An 18,103-nucleotide genomic window follows, 5' to 3' on the forward strand; every position below is an offset into this window, starting at 1 on the left:
CCCTTTCTAAATATAGTCTCTAAGTGTAGTTTGCCTTACTTTGAGCACATAGCTGACTGCTTTCAAATGTCTTAAACCAAGATATATGGTTGGACCTTCTTGCAAAGTAGTGTATTTATTAAATCTCAGTTTGGGGAGATTAAATTATCTGAGTAACAATACTAATACCAACACTTACAACTTACATTGTTCAATTAAGAGATCATGCCCTGTTGGGCATGGTTTTTTCATGTATCAAATTAGGAATAATCAATACCCACTACTCCGCCTGCCTCATTAGGACTAAAGGGTTCATTGAGTTACGCTTCCTAAAAGGCCTGAGTGGTGGGGAACATGGGACAGGCTCACACTGGATCCGCCTCTCCTTGATCCAAGCCTGCCTCTCCAGCCCCTTTCCTAGCTTTTTAAAGGAAGTGATGAAAATCATTTTGAAGTATACATATACAGGAATCACTTAGTAATCACCAGAGCTTCAGCTGTACAATGTTCGTTTCCTATTACCAGAGCTAGCTGAACCTTTCTGGATCATTATTTTGTGTATTTTTTCTTCAGGACATGTTCACTATTGCCATGTAAAGACTAGTTGCCCCTCTCTTCCTCTGCATGCTGTGGCTCTCTAGGACAGAATGCATGTCTGGCAAGGGACACCAAAGGGAATCTCATAGAACAATGGCAAAATGGGGGGTTCAAAACTTCCTATCCAGTTTCCTATTCAATTTTCTTTTTTTTTTTTTTCTTTTTTTTTTTCTTTTTTTTGATTTTTTGAGGTAAGGTCTCACTCTAGCCAAGCTAACCTGGAATTCACTATGTAGTCCCGGGGTGGCCTCGAACTCATGGCGATCTTCCTACTTCTGCCTCCTGAGTGCTGGGATTAAAGGTATGTGCCAACATGACCAGCCCTATCCAATTTTCTGACCTAGATGAAGGTGTACCTGCAGAGGTTGAAAAGAGAACTGTATGAGGGTTGCATTGGAGGAAAGAAGGAAGGGAAAGAGGGGAAACCTTCAAAGCATTTTGCTTAGTCAGTTTTTCAGTTTTTTTCAAACAGGGTCTCATATAACCCTGGCTGTTCTCAAACTCACTATATACAGTCTTGACTTCCTGGTCTTCCTGCCTCCACTTTCCAAGTACCGGGACTACAGGTGTGTACCAACATGCCTAGCATCAAGCATCCTTGAGAAGAAAAGCAACAAGGCATTTGCTTAATCAGAATTCTAGGAGATTAGACTAGGATCATACTGGCTTCTCTTTTTTAATCAACTATTATGTGTTTGCTCTATATTAGATCATTTATCATACATTCCCCTGTTGAATCCTCAAGAAAGGAGTTATTATCTAACACTCACTAGTCATGTGGCCATGGTTAAGCTACTTAAGCATCCCTTGTTCACTGTTAAACAGGGACAATAATACATACCTTAGAAGATGGCTGTGAGGATTTAGTGTGTTCATGTTTAGAAAGTCTTCAAACCAGTCAGCTTTTGTGGTTACTGTAACTGCCAAGAACTTGAAATTGATTCAGTCCAAGATTAAGACACTTTCCAGATATGACATAGCAAGTTCATTGGAAGTCAGATTGATCTTGGATAATAGTATTTATTGCCTCTTGAGGGTTACCATAGGAAGATGGTACCTTTGAAGTTTATCATTAGCACTAGTCCTTAAAGTTTATGAGTCTTATCCTAAAATTAGAGGAAAACCAAAGGTTCCGTGGCAAAATATCCTTCAACCTTGTTACCCGTGGCTTTGACACACATACTTTACATAGAATAATAGAAAACTGTTCCTCCTCCTCCTCCGTCAGCCTTCTTCTGTAATGTCTTATGACCATGCTTCTCCTCTGGAGAGTCCGGCATGCTCACTGGAGGAAGATGAGGTCATTGTTGTCTAGGAGTCTGAAAGATTAAAGAGAATAACTGGGAGGATCCACAAAACCAGAATTATTTATTTCTTTGGTTAGCCAAGGTGAAGGAAGGGGAAACCCAAGGAGTGGGATGACCGGATTGTTCCATGATCCTTTGTCTCTATCCTCCCTGGTTGTCCTCTGTGCACACCTCTCTTGGGCAGTGTTTGGGTAGTCAGTGACTGGGGCTCAGGGGAGGAAGACTCATCGCCTAATATACGTGGTGTGTATTTTACATTTCGTAACATGCTTCCACCTCACTGTTTTGAGATGGGCAGAAAAGTAACCCTTTTGCTAGGCTATTTTATTTACCTACATTCTGTCGTGATATACTTTGATGTAAGTTTTTAATTTCGCCTCAGCTCTCAGCTGCTCTTGCCGTTACAGCTCAGGGTCAGCAATGAGGTTAGCCACAGTAGCACAAAACAATTTCCTGTTTGTACAGCCCAGGTAACATTCGGATGAGGATTAAATTTTACCACATTTTCTACTAGCCCAAGCCTATTCTTTCTAATGAGTTTTAAATTGCTTCAAGCACATGTATTTCAAAACTTAGTGCAATGATGTGCTCAGCCTGAGCAACTTAATAAAAGAAATTTCTTTCTTTAAGTTTTTGGTTAAAATGTTGCATGCACTGTAATAAATGTTATTACTTTGGAAATCTTCTCAGTTCCTTATGCTCAGCTTCTGTCTTTGGAATCTTTCCTCCTCTTTGCTGCTGGACACTGGTGTCTTCAGTGATGTCTGTTGGCTGAAGAGCACAGGGGACAGATAGTAACCATTTCTGAGAGACTGGCCAAAATGGAACTGCTTTTATTCCTTTCTTAGGTAACTGATTTAATAAAGCCAGGCAGGGTGGCACACGCCTTTAATCCCAGCACTCAGGAAACAGAGGTACGAGGATCGCCGTGAGTTCGAGGCCACCCTGAGACTACATAGTGAATTCCATGTCAGCCTGAGCTAGAGTGAAACCCTACCTCAAAAAACCAAAACTAGCCAGGTGTGGTGGTGCACGCCTTTAATCCCAGCACTCGGGAGGCAGAGGTAGGAGGATCACCGAGAGTTTGAGGCCACCCTGAGACTACATGGTGAATTCCAGGTCAGCCTGAGCCAGAGTGAGACCCTACCTTGAAAAACCAAAAAAAAAAAAACAAACCAAAACTAAAAATAGAAAATAAATGGATAGAATAAACCACAATTATTCACCATACTATAATCTTTTAAGTAGCATATACTCCAAGTATATTGGAAGCATAATTTAACGTGCATAAATTGAGTTTATAAAGTTCTACACAAGACATTGCTACTATTTGTGACCCACATAACAACAGGCCAGTGGTTTGTTTCCTAGGCTTGAAGAACCCTAAAGGATCTGTGACGGGGTCCCCTCCAGAACAAGAAGGAGGTGACCCTGCCACCCCTTGATCACCAACATCAGCTCCATTGTTATGCTAGGTCTGCTTGTATAAGGTGTCACTTGTTGAGAAAAATGTTTCTTAAAGACCATGAAAGTTACTGGTATATATCATTAGAAGTGGAAGAATGGAAGGTTGGTTATATAGTTCCATGTAAAATATTATAAGGAAATTAGTGAAGACTACATTAGTTTTAAATGCCATAAACTGCATAAAATGTCATCAGGAAAGAACAGTTGTTGAAAACAAATTATCAAGGAACAGAAGGTACAAACCATGAAGTGTCCCAAAGTCTGCGGCTACAATAGCATGATAGCACCTTAGGGATCTTAAAACAGGATCAGCTTCTTACAGACGAAAAGCCTTGAGAAGCGCTGTGTTGTGAATCTAGGAAACTACTAGCGTTAGACTAAACCTTTGCTAGTGAGTTCCCTCATCCATGCAGCTGACATTGATTGAGCGCTGACTGTGTCCCTGATAGTGGGAGAGTTAGACTGGGTGGAAAGATAAATAAGGTGTGCAGAAGAAGCAGCTCCCTGAATCCGCCCCTGAGAAGCCTGAGTGCAGTCGGCAGTGCAGGCTGTGGGTGAAGACCTGCTGAGTACGGGCTCCGTGGTGAGCTGGGAGTGCAGAGTGCTGCGAAGCTCAGGACAGATTTGGATTCAAAATGAGGGGTCAGCGAAGGCAGCGTTTCTTTTTCTTTTTTTTTTTTTTTTTTTTTTTTTGGTTTTTTTAAGGTAGAGGTCTCACTCTAGCTCAGGCTGACCTGGAATTCACTCTGTAGTCTCAGGGTAGCCTCAAACTCAAGGCAATCCTCCTACCCCTGCTTCCCACGTGGTAGGATTGAAGGCGTGCGCCGCCATGCCCCGCAAGAAGGCAGTGTTTCTTGAAAGAGTAAGAATAGGGCCAAAGTTTTAAAGGGCATTTAAGGTAGAGAATAGTTTTCACATTGCTCATAAAATACAAACTGGCAAGGACACTGCCAGGATTCCATAACAGTCAGAGACAAAAGCAAACACAGTGAGATGGAGGGGCCTGGAATTACAAAGTCAAGTCTGAGTCAGAGGTAGGAATGACAACTTTTTGGGATAGGTACAGAGAGTAAAAACATTTCTACAGTTATACAAATTAACATATTAGCTTAAACATCTCCTTTACTTACCTTTTGTGTTATGTCTTTAGACTAGATAAGATCTACTCATTTAGCATGAATTGCAAATACAGTTAATTTTATTCTAGATAATCCTGTTTATCCTGCCTCTCTCCATTTCTTTCCCTTTCCCTTCTGTCCCTGGTAACCACTGTTCTTCTCTATTTCTGTCTATTTTAAATGAATATTACTGTTCCACACTCGCACAGATCTTGAGTTATTTCACTTAGCATAATGTCCTCCAGACTCATCCAAGTTATAGCAAAAGGCAAGATCTAGTTTTCAGGCCAGAACATTCCATTTTATATGTGCACTGCTGTTCTTGTATGCATTTGTCCATCAATAGATACTTGGGTTGTTTCCATATTTTGACTGTAAGTAATGCTGCAGTGAACATGGATGCATGCCTTCTCTGGGAGGTGATGATGCTGTCTCCCTTGGATAGATTCCTGACACAGGAATTGCTGGAGGCTATGGTAATTCTGTCTTTAGTTTCATTAGAAACCCATGTACATGTAGAAATCTCATATTTTTAAATTCTTGTATTTTTGGTTTGTGGTATGTATGTGAGAGAGAGAGAGAGAGAGACGAGTTCTATCCACTGAAAGTAAATGCCAAATGCCTACACTGCTTTATGTATCCTGCTTATTTGGGTGGCTTGGGAAGTGAACCCAGGCTAGCAGGGTTTGCAAGCAAATACCTTTAACCATTGAACCATTTTCAATCCCTGAGTATACATATGGTCTTAGTAAGAACACAAGTAACACTTCAGAGTATCTTTCTTCTTCCCAGGTTGGTTATATTTCTCCAGTCTGTTTTAGTACATCAGTCTTGGAAATAGAACCATGTCTGAAACAAATAACATAAACAGAAGACAAGTAGTAACCAAGGTTAGAACACATTCAGTTAGTGTCAGGTAACAGTGCATAAAAACCATTTCTCCATAACATACCGGTTTTAGTTACTTTTGGAAGGGCTAGCACAAGCAACTCAGTTTTGTTAGTTTGAGAAAGGGTCTCTCCATGAGCCTAGGCTGGCCTGAAACTTAAAATCCTCCTGTGTCAGCTTGCCAAGTGCCTGGATTACAATCAAGTGCTACTATGTCCAGTGTTCCCTTCCATTAATTCCATCTCAAGCCATTAAAAAAAAAAAAAAACTTTTCATTTGTTTATTAGCGAGGGGGGCCACCCCAGGACCTCTAGCCACTGCAAATGAACTCCAGACACATGTGCCACCATGTTCATCTGGTTTACGTGGGTTCTGGAGAATTGAACCTGGGTCCTTAGGCTTTGCAGGGAAGCACCTTAACTGCTAAGCCATCTCTCCAGCTCAGTATAACTGCTTTTTTAATTGATTAATTATTTATTTATGAGAGTGCCAGGCCGTTTTTGTCTAGAGGCCTTGTCTGGTTTGCAGCCATAAGAGTGGGCTGAGTGACTTGCAGTGTGGAAATATTAGCAGCTCTCTTCCATAACTATTCTGATAATAAGTGAAGGCGGTCAACCTAGAGAGCTATCAGCTCATCAAATGTGCTGCAAATGTTCAAAGATTAAAGAGGTTAAAGTCCATATAATGGATTGCCTTATCAGCCAGGAAGCAACGATACTCAAACTGGTACAAGTTGATATTATGGTTCGTCTTATCCCTTCCACCTTTTTTCTAAGTAATCTTCTGAGAAATAGAGAACTGGTGTGATGTGAGCCAAACTGCACCCCCTTCCAGTTAACTCTGTGCTGAAGGACTAGAGGGAAGAGCAGTGATACAGCATTGGCCTTGCTGTGAATTAAGTAAATGAAAGAGGATAAAGGGGAGTGAAGTTTTTCCATATCATAAAGCCTGAGCTTCATCTCCTAACAGGCTGCAGTCCCTCTAAGTTTAGACGCAGGCTATTAGACTAGAGAAAACTTAACTCCCAATGCTGTATAGTGTTATGCTCTGTGTTTATTGGGCACTGTGCCAGTGTCTGTGGGTAAGCACTTTATATATGATACCTCCACATAAGGGCCTCGTGAGCTGTGTATATTATCTTCAGTTTGTAGATAAGGAGACAGTGACTTACCGAGATTAGTAAAGTGCTCAAAGGCCCATGCACTAAGGAAAGAGCTAGGATCCCAATCAGGTCAGTATGAATCAAAAGTCCATATTGTGAATTCTTGCCTATGTGTTGTTATTTATCTTAAATGAGAATATTGTCTTAGACCTGGGGAGATGGCTTAGTGACCAAAGACACTTTTCTGCAAAAGTTGCCAGCCTGGGTTCAGTTTCCCAGTACGCATGAAAAGCTGGGTCACACAGTAGTAGTACATGCACCTTTGATCTCAGGGCACCGGTGACAGTAGGAGGCAGAGCCAGACTAGTTTGCCCTGGGAAGACACCCTGCGTCACAGGAGCATAGACATCTCAAGCTTGCCCTCTGACCTACCCGCGCCCCCACACACACGCACACGCACATTCATACATGCATGTGCACAAAGAAGTAAAATTTAAAACAGAAATGTGACCTCATTACTAGACTTCTGCTGAGGCCTGTGAAATAAGACCATCATTCCCCTTTGGACATCTCTTCTAGAAAGAAGGATCTTTTGCAGTCAGTCACACACAGAAGAGATGGAGTCTTGGAGAAGAATTTAAGAAAAAGAAATACACCTGAGAGTCAATCTCATAGGCACAGAAGAGATTCTGCCTGACAGAGATTCCTCTGTGAACCTGCATTTGAGAGTTGCCTAGAAGGTGCTTCTGAGTTCTGGATGCTAACAGCAGCCAAAACACAAAGCCTCTTCCGTAAAGGACAGAGGAGATGTCACAGGAGAGATGTGAGCTGGCCGTCGGGAAAACCTTGTTAAGACAGCCTGCCGCTCCCTTGTTGCCTCATGAGATTTCTTGGGTGGCTACAGTGTGCACAAGAGTACGAAGGGCATTTCCAAGTGCTTGTGCTGGACTGCTGCTGGCATCGCGACAAGCATGGCTGCCGTCCGAGTGCTTGTGCCCCATTACCCCATTCTTGGATTTGGCTTGGTTAGCCATTCAGTTCATGGCATTTTTACCCCTGGGTCTAATACAGTTTTGAAATCCCTCTTACCCAAGTCCAATGGTAAGGAAGAGGGCTCCCTACCTCCAGTTACTGCTGCAGTACCCAATGGGAAACAGGGATTTTTGTTTGGTTCTAGCCTTTGAGAATTGCTTACCTTCATTAAGGACAGCCTTGTCTGATTTGACGCCACTGCAGCAATACCAGAGAAGCAGCTGTTGCTGGCACTGGTGGCTGCCAGCCTGCCAGAGCCGTTATCTCCTAGCCGTGAGGCGGGGCAGCACGGCTCTCCTCTCAGGAGGGGAGTGCAGGGAAAGAAGGAAATTTTATCTAGGGAGGGGTCTGCTGACAGTAATGTGAGATTAACTTGTAGATTGTATGCCTTTTGAAGTTAGGGTCTCAAATTTCAGAAAATATTGTTGAGTAGTAGGTACCAAATAGGCTCAATTGAAATTTTAAAATGATGGCTTGGGGCTGGAGAGATGGCTTAGCAGTTAAGTGCTTGCTTGTGAAGCCTAAGGACCCCAGTTTGAGGCTCGATTCCCCAAGACCCATGTTAGCCAGATGCACAAGGGAGCACACGTGTCTGGAGACCCTAACCGCGCCCATTCTATCTGCCTCTTTCTCTGTCCATTGCTCTCAAATAAATACAAATAAACAAAAAAAATTTTAATGATGACTTGGCCGTAGTCTTTAATGGCCACCATAGGATGCTGGGACACTTGAATGAAATGAAGGCTCTCTATTTGGATATATTCATCACTCTGCTATTGTAAGGCTATCAGCATAAAACAGACCCTACGGTTTTTTTGTTTGTTTGTTTGTTTTTCCTTTGTCTCTGGTCTCTCCAGCAAACACAAAATGTGTGGACCACCACCTTCTTCCTTCCAGAGTCCCCTTACCTCTTTTCAGCATCTATCTGTACTGCTTTTCTTTAAGACTGGCCTTAGGCTAAATGGATTTTGAAGCAAAGACAGAAAGATAGAGTTAAAACTATCCTCTCTTGCAGTACCCTACTTTCTTAGATTCTGACGCCTTTGTACCATATCTAACCAGAATATACTGCCCTCCAAAGCCACCCAGGAAACTTCATTGCTCTTGTGAATTCTTTCCCTACCATTCTCTGAGCAAAAGTAGTCACTTCTATTCCCATAACGTCTTTACACACCTCTCTGAGAGTATTGGTCACATTTTATGGAATTAGTCATTTACAGATCTGTTTGCCTGACCCGAATGAACTACTCAGAGCAGAAATTTGTTAGATATTAGACCTTGTACAATCTTGGGTACAAATGGAGAAATGGGCCCAAAGGAGAGAGTTGAAGATTTCAGGGGAAAAAATAATTCACTGGTCAACCCTTCCAAAATAATGTCATGAATGGTGTCAAGGAAATATAGATGTTAAGCACATCATGCTGCTGAAGAGGCATCCAGAAAAGATGGTGAGTGGGAGTCTGTGGCCATTAACAGCTGTTGCCTCTGCCTCCCTGCTTGTGGAAGTTCGCTGTCCAGTGCTTGGTGGCAGGCTTGCGCTCCTTAATCAGCAGATCCAGGAGCACCAGATACAAAACAGCGGAGGACAAGGAAAAGCCAAGATGTGGCATTTCTCCACCGTAGCTCTTACCACCTGTTGCAGTCCGGTTCGCATTGCTGGTAGAAATCACCTAACCAAGAGCAGCTTCTGGGAAAAAGAGTTTTATTTTGGCTTACAGGCTCGAGGGGAAGCTTCACGATGGCAGGGGGAAACGATGGCATGAGCAGAGGGTGGACATCACACCCTGGCCAACATAAGGTGGAACACAGCAACAGGAGGGTGTGCCAAACACTGGCATGGGGAAACTGGCTTTAATACCCATAAGCCCACCCCCAACAATACACTCCCTCCAGGAGGCATTAATTCCCAAATATCCATCAGCTGGGAACCTAGCATTCAGAACACCTAAGTTTATGGGGGACACCTGAATCAAACCACCACACCACCTCATACTACAGCTTCACTTCTACCCTCCACATGGCGCGTAGCTCCGCCCACAGTCATGCAACGTGATGGGTTCTGGGAAGCTTCTTCTCATACAAGAAGATAACACAGAACAAAGCACAATATACCTTTAAACTTTAGAAATTAAACTTAGCTTTAATTTTAGAAATGTTGCTCACTTGACAGGTAAAACCAGAGCTAAGAAACCATGTGTAAAAAAATGTGTTCCTAGATACTACTTCAGATCCCTGCCTTCAGATTGTTTCAAAGGCAGAAATTGTTGGTTATGAATACTGAGTATTACAGAAACACTTAAAGTTATTACATAAACATTGCTTTGTCTTTTAATGGTCAGCACGGAATTGAGGTAGTTTTTAAACCAGTCATCTCAAGATCTGGGGAAACACCTAAACAGTGAAAGCAGTCAGATTTGGCCCTATGTCAAGAATTTGCGTGTGTCTCATTAACGTCATTAACCAATCCTGCACCTAGGGTACTAAAAGTGAAGTAACTCAAGATCAAGTTCATATACAAAAGGTGAAAATAGGATTTAGAAAAATTTCATCTTGGGGTTTTCTTTTTCTGTAGCTTAATGTTTTTGTTGAAAGTTTAATTTTTACATTGAAGTACATAAATAAATCTGAAACATATAGCTAAATAATTATTACATGTATGTGTGTGTATAGATATATATCCATTATAATTACCATCCAAATGAAATATAGAACCCACCCCCAAATACCCTTGCTTAATTTTCTCTGGACACCTTGGCTTCCCAGGTAAAGAGTCATATATATATACATATATATATATATATATGTATATATATATATTCATATTTTGTTACAATGGATAGTTCAGTTTTGAGAATAATGCTGGAGGGGAGTTTGTGTTTTGACAATAAAATGGAAGTGCAAATGTTAGTGTGTGCCCCATAACTGCTTTGAATAACAGCTTCTTATGTCACTTTCTCTTTCTGCTTTTACCCTAAAACAGGTAATCAGATCCTGTCTCTTGGGAGCCTCTCAAAAGATCAGATTTATCCAATGAAACTCAAGGGCATCTCCATCTGCTATTCAGCTCTCAAATCTGCCTTATGTGGAAATTATGTCAGCTTTGGCGTCTTCAAGTTGTATGGGGACAACCATTTTGACAATGTACTCCAGGCCTTTGTCAAAATGCTGCTGTCAGTGTCCCACAGTGACTTGCTAGTAAGCATTCCTGCGCCATGGGGGTCTTTGTGTGCAATGTGAAGTAACTCCACCACAGGCCTAGAACTGTTTGGAGGAAGCCTGGGGGATCGGAGGAACACCACAACAGTTCATGCTTCGAGACAGCACACTGCTCTGAGCTTCACAATCCAGGGTAGTGACTATATTATATGTAAATCAAATGTGCAGGTTGGAAACCTTCTGACAGGTTGGTTGTCCAGGTACTCTAGGTTCTTCATAGAGAAAAAACAAACTTGTAATTTCACCTAATTGCTTACAACTATATTCATAATTCAAAAAGACCTGTATTTCCTGAAGCATGAAATGCAAGATTGTGTGCAAGATTTTCCCTTCCTTTCATTCTACTCTTTCAGTTTCTTTTGTTGTTGTTGTTTTTGTTTTTCGCGATAGGGTCTCACTCTAACCCAAGCTGACCTGGAATTCACTGTGTAGTCTCAGGGTGGCCTCGAACTCGCGGTGATACTTCTACCTCTGCCTCCTGAGTGCTGGAATTAAAGGCATGTGCCACCACACCCAGTTACCCTTTCAGTCTCTTGCTGCCTATCCTTCCTTTCCATTGGATGTGTGGTACAATAGACAGTCTGAAGCTGAAAGATGAGCAACCTGTTGATATGTACATGGCCACTCATCTAGTCCTTACCAGGAGTCAGTCACCATTGTGTTCTCCAGGCCCCACTGCCATCTGGTTTCTTTATATCAGCAGCCCTCATGTTTTAAAGCTCAGCAGAAACATATGGGAAACTTACTGGAAATTCAAATTTCCAGGCTTCTTCACCAGCCTGTCTCATTATCATACTTTCTTTAAAACATCTCAGCCAGATTATATAGAAGCCATTGAGTGCTCAATGTGCTTGTAGAAATTACTTCGGTAAAACAGCCAAATTCTCCTTCATGTTAGTTCAGACTTTCCTACCCATTCCTACCCCAAGATTACAAGAATGATTTGGAGAGGTTTTATGTGAGAAACACTCCTGGACCTTCCACTGGACTAGTGGACACTACACCTCCTGGACTAGCACACAGTACACCTACTGGACTACTGGACACTACACCTCCTGAACTAGCACACAGTATACCTACTGGACTAGTGGACACTACACCTACTGGACTAGCGCACACTACATCTCTCAAGCCAGAGTTGTGCCTCTTTATGATAAAATGGAATGCTCATTGGAAGCTCTGAGACTGTATGGTAGAAATTGCGAAGTAGCAACTTAAATCGTTCACAAATATATAGCCACTTAATTAAAGGAAATTTCACTGCTGTTGAAGTCCACCAAGATAACAGGGATCACTCCATGAATTATTGTCACTTTATTTAAATAGGCAAACATTCAAGCATTTATCAAATAGTAGGCTTTATAAGACTCTGTATTTAGCATATATTAAAAATGCCTTTTAAAGGCCTCACTCCAGAGCCTTGCGTTTCAAGACTCTGGAGTGAGGATTAGGAGGCTGTACCACAGCTGGTTCTTAAAGCAGTAGCCATAATCTCACTTCAATAAATTTGCTGTAGTTTATGAGCTTGAGAGATGGCTCCGCTATTGAAGATGCTTGCCTGCAAAGCCTGATGGCCCTGAGTTCCAATATAAAGCCAGTTGCCCAAAGTGGCACATGTGTCTGGAGTTCATTTGTAGTGGCAGGAGGTTCTGGCATGCCCATTACCACTCTTTTCTCTCTCTCATTGTAAATAAGTAAAATGTAAATAAATAAATAAATAAATTTGTAAACCGGGCATGGTGGCGCACACCTGTAATCCCAGCACTTAGGAGGCAGAGGTAGGAGGATTGCCGTGAGTTCGAGGCCACCCTGAGACTCCATAGTGAATTCCAGGTCAGCCTGAGCTAGAGTGATACCCTACCTTGAAAACTAAAAATAAATAATAATAATTTTTTTCTTGCTTATTTGTTTTATAAGTATTATGCTTCTCTGATATTTGTTTGAGTTACATTTGAGACTTGTCAAGTATCTTTCTCATAGACTTCTTTTTTTTTTAATGAGAGAGAGAGAATTGGCACAACAGAGCCTCCGGCCTCTGCAGGTGAACTCCAGGTGTATGTGGCCCCTAGTGCACATGTGCAACCTTTGCTTGTATCACTTTGTGCATCTAGCTAATGTGGGCCTAGAGAATCAAACATAGGTCCTTAGGCCTCACAGGCAAGTGCCTTAACCACTAAGCCATCTCTCTTGCCCTGGATTTATCTTTTGCCTACAGAATGTGGTAATTATTTGGCCTTATATAACTATAGCAGATTATGATGTCAAAACTCATTATAATAGCAAATTTCTGTTAAAATAATTAAATAGGGACTGGGAATGTAGCTTCGTGACTGAGCACTTGTTTAGCTTGTGGGAAATCATACCCAGCAGCACAAAAATAAACAAACAAACAAAAATACCTAGCAGATATTAAGCAATAGTTACTGTTGGAATATTCCAGTTCTGACAAATAATGAAAACAGTCTTATCGATGTCATACTGCAAAGACTTCATTTGTAGTCAAGTGTTAGGTAAATGGAAAAAATTGAAATAACATACGATACTAATGCTTCAAATTAAGGTTTCTTTTTGTTGGTTTTTTTTTTTTTTTTTTCTTTCAAGGTAAGGTTTCACTCTAGCCCAGACTGACCTGGAATTCTCTATGGAGTTTTAGGGTGGCCTCAAACTCACGGCAATCCTCCTATCTTTGCCTCCCGAGTGCTGGGATTAAAGGCATGTACCATCACACCTAGCTCAAATTAAGGTTTCCAGAGATCAAAAGATTCCTGTGAGAATTCCTCTAAATGCTGAATTGGGAATCACAAATTATTTTTTATTTATGAATTGACCTCATGGTTATATAAGTTTATTGCGTTCAGTTCTTGAAATGTTAATTTCCACTGTACTGTACCCTGTCTCCTTCCATGTGGCTTGACATTTAGTATGTCTCTGTTGTAGCAATACCGGAAACTGAGCCAGTCTTACTATCCACTCCTGGAATGTCTCACCCAGGACCATATGACCTTCATCAGCAGCTTAGAGCCTCCTGTGCTCCTGTATGTTCTCACGTCCATTTCAGAGGGACTCACCACTCTTGGTAAGGATCAAGAGAACACCTTCCCCTGGGAAACCCTTGATTCTGATTTCCAATGATTGTGCTCTCTGAGATTCTCATCCTGTCCTGTAAAGGAGAAAGAGATGTTATGACCCCAAAATGAAAGACTGTTTTATATGGAGTACTTCCAAAGGAAAAATACATTTTTCCTACTTTGATATTTTTTTATATCAGTTTTATTGAGGTGAGGTATAAATTAGAAACAATTAAGTTCACAATTCTTTTTTTTTTTTTTTTTTTTCAAGCTAGCGTCTCACTCTAGCCCAGACTGACCTGGAACTTACTCTGTAGCTCCAGGCTAGCCTCAAACTCATTTGATCCTCCTGAGTGCTGGGATAAAAGGCATGCACGGTGACACCCAGCTATATTCACTGTTCTTTTATTATTGACAACTTCCACAATTGTAGACAATAAACCATGATAATTTCCTCCCCCTACTTTCCCCTTCACAACTCTACTCCATCATATCTTCTCCTCCTCCTCTCAATCATTCTCTCTTATTTTGATGTCACCATCTTTTCCTCTTGTTACGTTGATCTTGTATAGGTAATGTCACACCCTGCAAGGTTATACAGGCCATTTTGTGTCTGGAAGAGTGATTGTAAACAGTCCTGCCTCTCCTTTGGCTCTTATATTCTTTCTGCCACTTCTTCTGCAATGGACTCTGATCCTTGGAAGGTGTGATAGAGATGTCTCAATGCTTCACACTCCACTGTCACATCTCAGCACTGTGCTGCCTTTTGAGTCATCCCAGAGGTCACTGCCACCTGAAAAGAGAAGCTTCTCTAACCAAAAGTGAGAGTGCATTAATATATGGGTATGAACTTTAGGGGAAGTGCTTACTGGGCAGTTTGGTGAGCATAATATATGCATTTATCCAGACACCAGCAGGCATTACACCCCTAGGGCTTATGACCTCCCCCATCATAAGATTTTTTTTAATTTTTTTGGTTTATTTTTATTTATTTATTTGCGAGTGACAGAGAAAGAGAGAGGGGGAGAGAGAGAGTATGGGCACATCAGGGCCTCCAGCACTGCAAACAAACTCCAGAAGCATGTGCCCCTTTGTGCATCTGGCTTACATGGGTCCTGAGAATTGAACTGGAGTCCTTAGGCTTTGCAGGCAAGTGCCGTAACCACTAAGCCATTTCCCCAACCCCATAAGTTTTTTAGTATCAGGCATGTATTCCCTTCCATGGAGCAGGCTGCCAGTTCAATTAGAGAGCAGTTGGTTTTCCCCATAACAAACATGCCACTATTGCACCCGTGGGCTTATTTGGCCTGGCTGGCCCAGCTTAGGGCTTGCAGTGTCCACTGATGTTTATCTCCACTGAAAACTTCTCTCTCTGTCATGGAGCTGCATGCGGCATAGCTTTTTCCATCTTGCTGTCAGCTATTCTACACAGAAGAGGCTTTCAGTTCAGACATTCAGTGTTCTTAAGTGAACAATTCAGAGAGATCTAACAATTATATACACAATGATGAATCACAACATTGGATAGAATACTTTCATCCTTACAGAAAGCTCTCATGTGTACCCTTCAAATCAGTTCTTTCCCTATCCCCAGCCCTAGTAACCACTGGTGAACCAGGGCTGGCAGGCTTTGCAAAGCAAGTGTCTTTAACCACTGAGTCATCTTTCTAGCCCATGTTTCTCTTTCTAGAGTCTTATCTAATAGGAAATTACCCGTGTCTAGCTTTCATATAGCACAACGCCTTTAAGAGTCTTCGGTGTAAAAAAAAGAAAAATCCTCAGTGGTGTTGCAGAAATCAGTTTGTTGCTCCTTTCTGTTGTCAAGTCCTAGTCTGTTGTGTGGATTTCCACAATTCGTTTACTCATGGGCATTGGGATGATTTTTATTGTTTGACTGCTTTGATTATAGCCATTACAAATATTCATGTACATATCTTTATATGACAATTTTCTATTTCCCTTGAGTAATTTTCTGTATTGTATTCTTTATGTTTTTAATATTTTTGTTAATGTTTTATTTATTTATTTAAAAGAGAGAAAGAGACACAGGGAGAGAGAATGGGCATGCCATGGCCTCCAGGCACTGCAAATGAACTCCAAATGCGTGCATCTGGCTTTATGTGGGTCCTAGGGAATCATACCTGGGTCCTTTGGCTTTGTAGGCAAGCACCTTACTCACTAAGCAGTCTCTCCAGCCCTGTATTTTTAATATTTTAAGAAACTAACAACTTCCCAACGTGACTATAGCATTCTGTTCCCACAGTGTAGAGAAGTTCCTGTTGCTTCACAGGCTCGTAATACTTTATTGAGTCTTATAATCTTAGCCATTTTAATGGATATAAAATGGAATCTCATTGTGATTTTATTTGTCCTATAACTAATAAATAGTCCTTTGTGGCCATTTTCATATTAGCCATTCATGTATTGTATGAGCATTCCATTGTTATATCGAAATACCTGAGAGAAATCAACTTAAACAATAGTTAATATTTTAGCCCAGAGTTTCAGAGATTGTAGTTCATAGTCTTTTGGTTCCCTGCCACCTGCCACTACTTCCAGTCTGAAATGACACTAACATCCTGGCAGGAAGCCCCTGATGACCTGGAAGGAGTTAGGGACATGATACCCCCTTCAGATGCACACATGTATGTATACTTCTCCCAGCCAGGCCTACTTCCCAAGATGAATCTCATCTACCCTGTGATTGGTCACCTCTCAGGAAAGCCACCAGCAGGGAACCATGCCCTCAACACATAAGCCTTTTGGGACATTTTCTTACCAAAGCATAACATGTATTTCTTTAGTGTGGTGTTTTTTCAAATATTTTACATAATTTTAGATGGGTTGTTTACTTTGTTACTGAGTTATAAGAGTTGTTATGTTCTAAATACAGATCGTTTTTCAAATATGTGTTTTACAGATTTCATCCTGTGACTTGTCTTGGTATTTTCTTAATAATAATAGCAAATTTTTCATTTTGGAGGAAATCCATTCTTTTTGTTACAGTTTATGTTTAGAGTTCCATTCTAATGAATCTTTGTTTAGCCTAAGGCCATAAATATTTCTCCTGTTTTCTTTCAGAAGGTCTTCTTTATTTGTTTCCATTTTTGACATTTCCATACTTGTATATTTTATTTCCCCCGGTTGCTTCCTCATCCTCTCCCCTACCACTGCTACCCTTCTTCTTCCCAGTACTCCCCATCTTCCTTTCATGCCTTTTGTTGGTTACCATGGACTTAAGTTAGGAGTGCTTGCACAATCATAGGTGGAAGATTACTGACTGTAGAATGGGCTGATTAGCCAGACTCCCCTTCCCAGCAACCATTAGCTAGTCTGGGAGCTGTGGGGTCTCACTCACCCTTCCCCATCGAAGATGACGTGTTGACAGGCTCAATCTTGTGCAAGAAACCACAACCACTATGAGTTCATGAGGACAGCAGCCATGTCATATCCAGAAGACAGCATTTTGCAGCCATCTTTCCCACCATCTTGCTCTTATGTCCTTTCTGCCATCTCTTTCCTGAGCTTCCCTGAGTCTTGGAGAGGGTGGTTTAGATGTCCTATTTGAGGCTGAGGACCCAGTAGTCATTTATCCTCAGCAATTTTGTGAGTTGTGTGTCACCATATGAAGCACTGCCCATTGTGTGGAACATCTGTGACCGGGGCTTCAAGCAGTACTTGTTGGGCTAGCAGTATAGCTCAGCAGTAGAGTGCTTGCCTAGCATATACAAGGCCCCAGTTTCAATCCCTAGCACCACAGAAGAAAAACAAAAACAAGCCAAAAAGAAGCATTAGCTATTTATGGAAACAAATATAAGTATTTAGAAGACAGTCTGACATGCTGCCCATTTAACATAACCAAAATAGGTGGGTCCCCACTAGAGTTTATGTCCCTAGCCATAGGATTTTTGCCATAGAATCTCTTCTATGGAATGGGCCTCAAATCCAGACAGAAGGCAGTTGGTTTTCTCTACAATATTTATCCATGGAATTGATGGAAATGGAATATACAGGATCAGCTGTGAAACATTGATGAGTTTTCTGCCCTAGCAGCTTGCATAGCACCTTTTTGTATGAAGAAAGCTAACAGGCAAGGAAGAAGTGTTCAGCTCACTCTCAGCTTAGCTTCTCTACCTCTTGCAACCAAAATGGGGTGCCTTTAGGGCTGGAGAGATGGCTTAGCAGTTAAGGCACTTGCTGCAAAGCCAAAGGACCCAGGTTTGATTCTCCAGGTCCCACATAAGCCAGATGCACATAGTGGTGCATGTGTCTGGAATTTGTTTGCCGTGGCTAGAGGCCCTGGTGTGCCCATTCTCTCTCTCCTTCTCT

At 41.6% G+C, this 18,103-nt stretch overlaps 1 protein-coding gene across 1 annotated transcript in view; it reads left to right on the forward strand.

The window, feature by feature from the left end:
• The window catches only part of LOC101607464 (ran-binding protein 17), a 161,550-nt gene that overhangs the window by 97,535 nt on the left and 45,912 nt on the right, over window positions 1–18,103 (forward strand). Inside the window, exons 11-12 of the mRNA XM_045152176.1 lie at window positions 10,471–10,685; window positions 13,644–13,782. Of these exons, the coding sequence (XP_045008111.1) occupies window positions 10,471–10,685; window positions 13,644–13,782 (354 nt within the window). The remainder of the gene's footprint in view (window positions 1–10,470; window positions 10,686–13,643; window positions 13,783–18,103) is intronic.

The sequence above is a fragment of the Jaculus jaculus genome, chromosome 6 (assembly GCF_020740685.1).
Source record: "Jaculus jaculus isolate mJacJac1 chromosome 6, mJacJac1.mat.Y.cur, whole genome shotgun sequence".
Taxonomy (NCBI): domain Eukaryota; kingdom Metazoa; phylum Chordata; class Mammalia; order Rodentia; family Dipodidae; genus Jaculus; species Jaculus jaculus.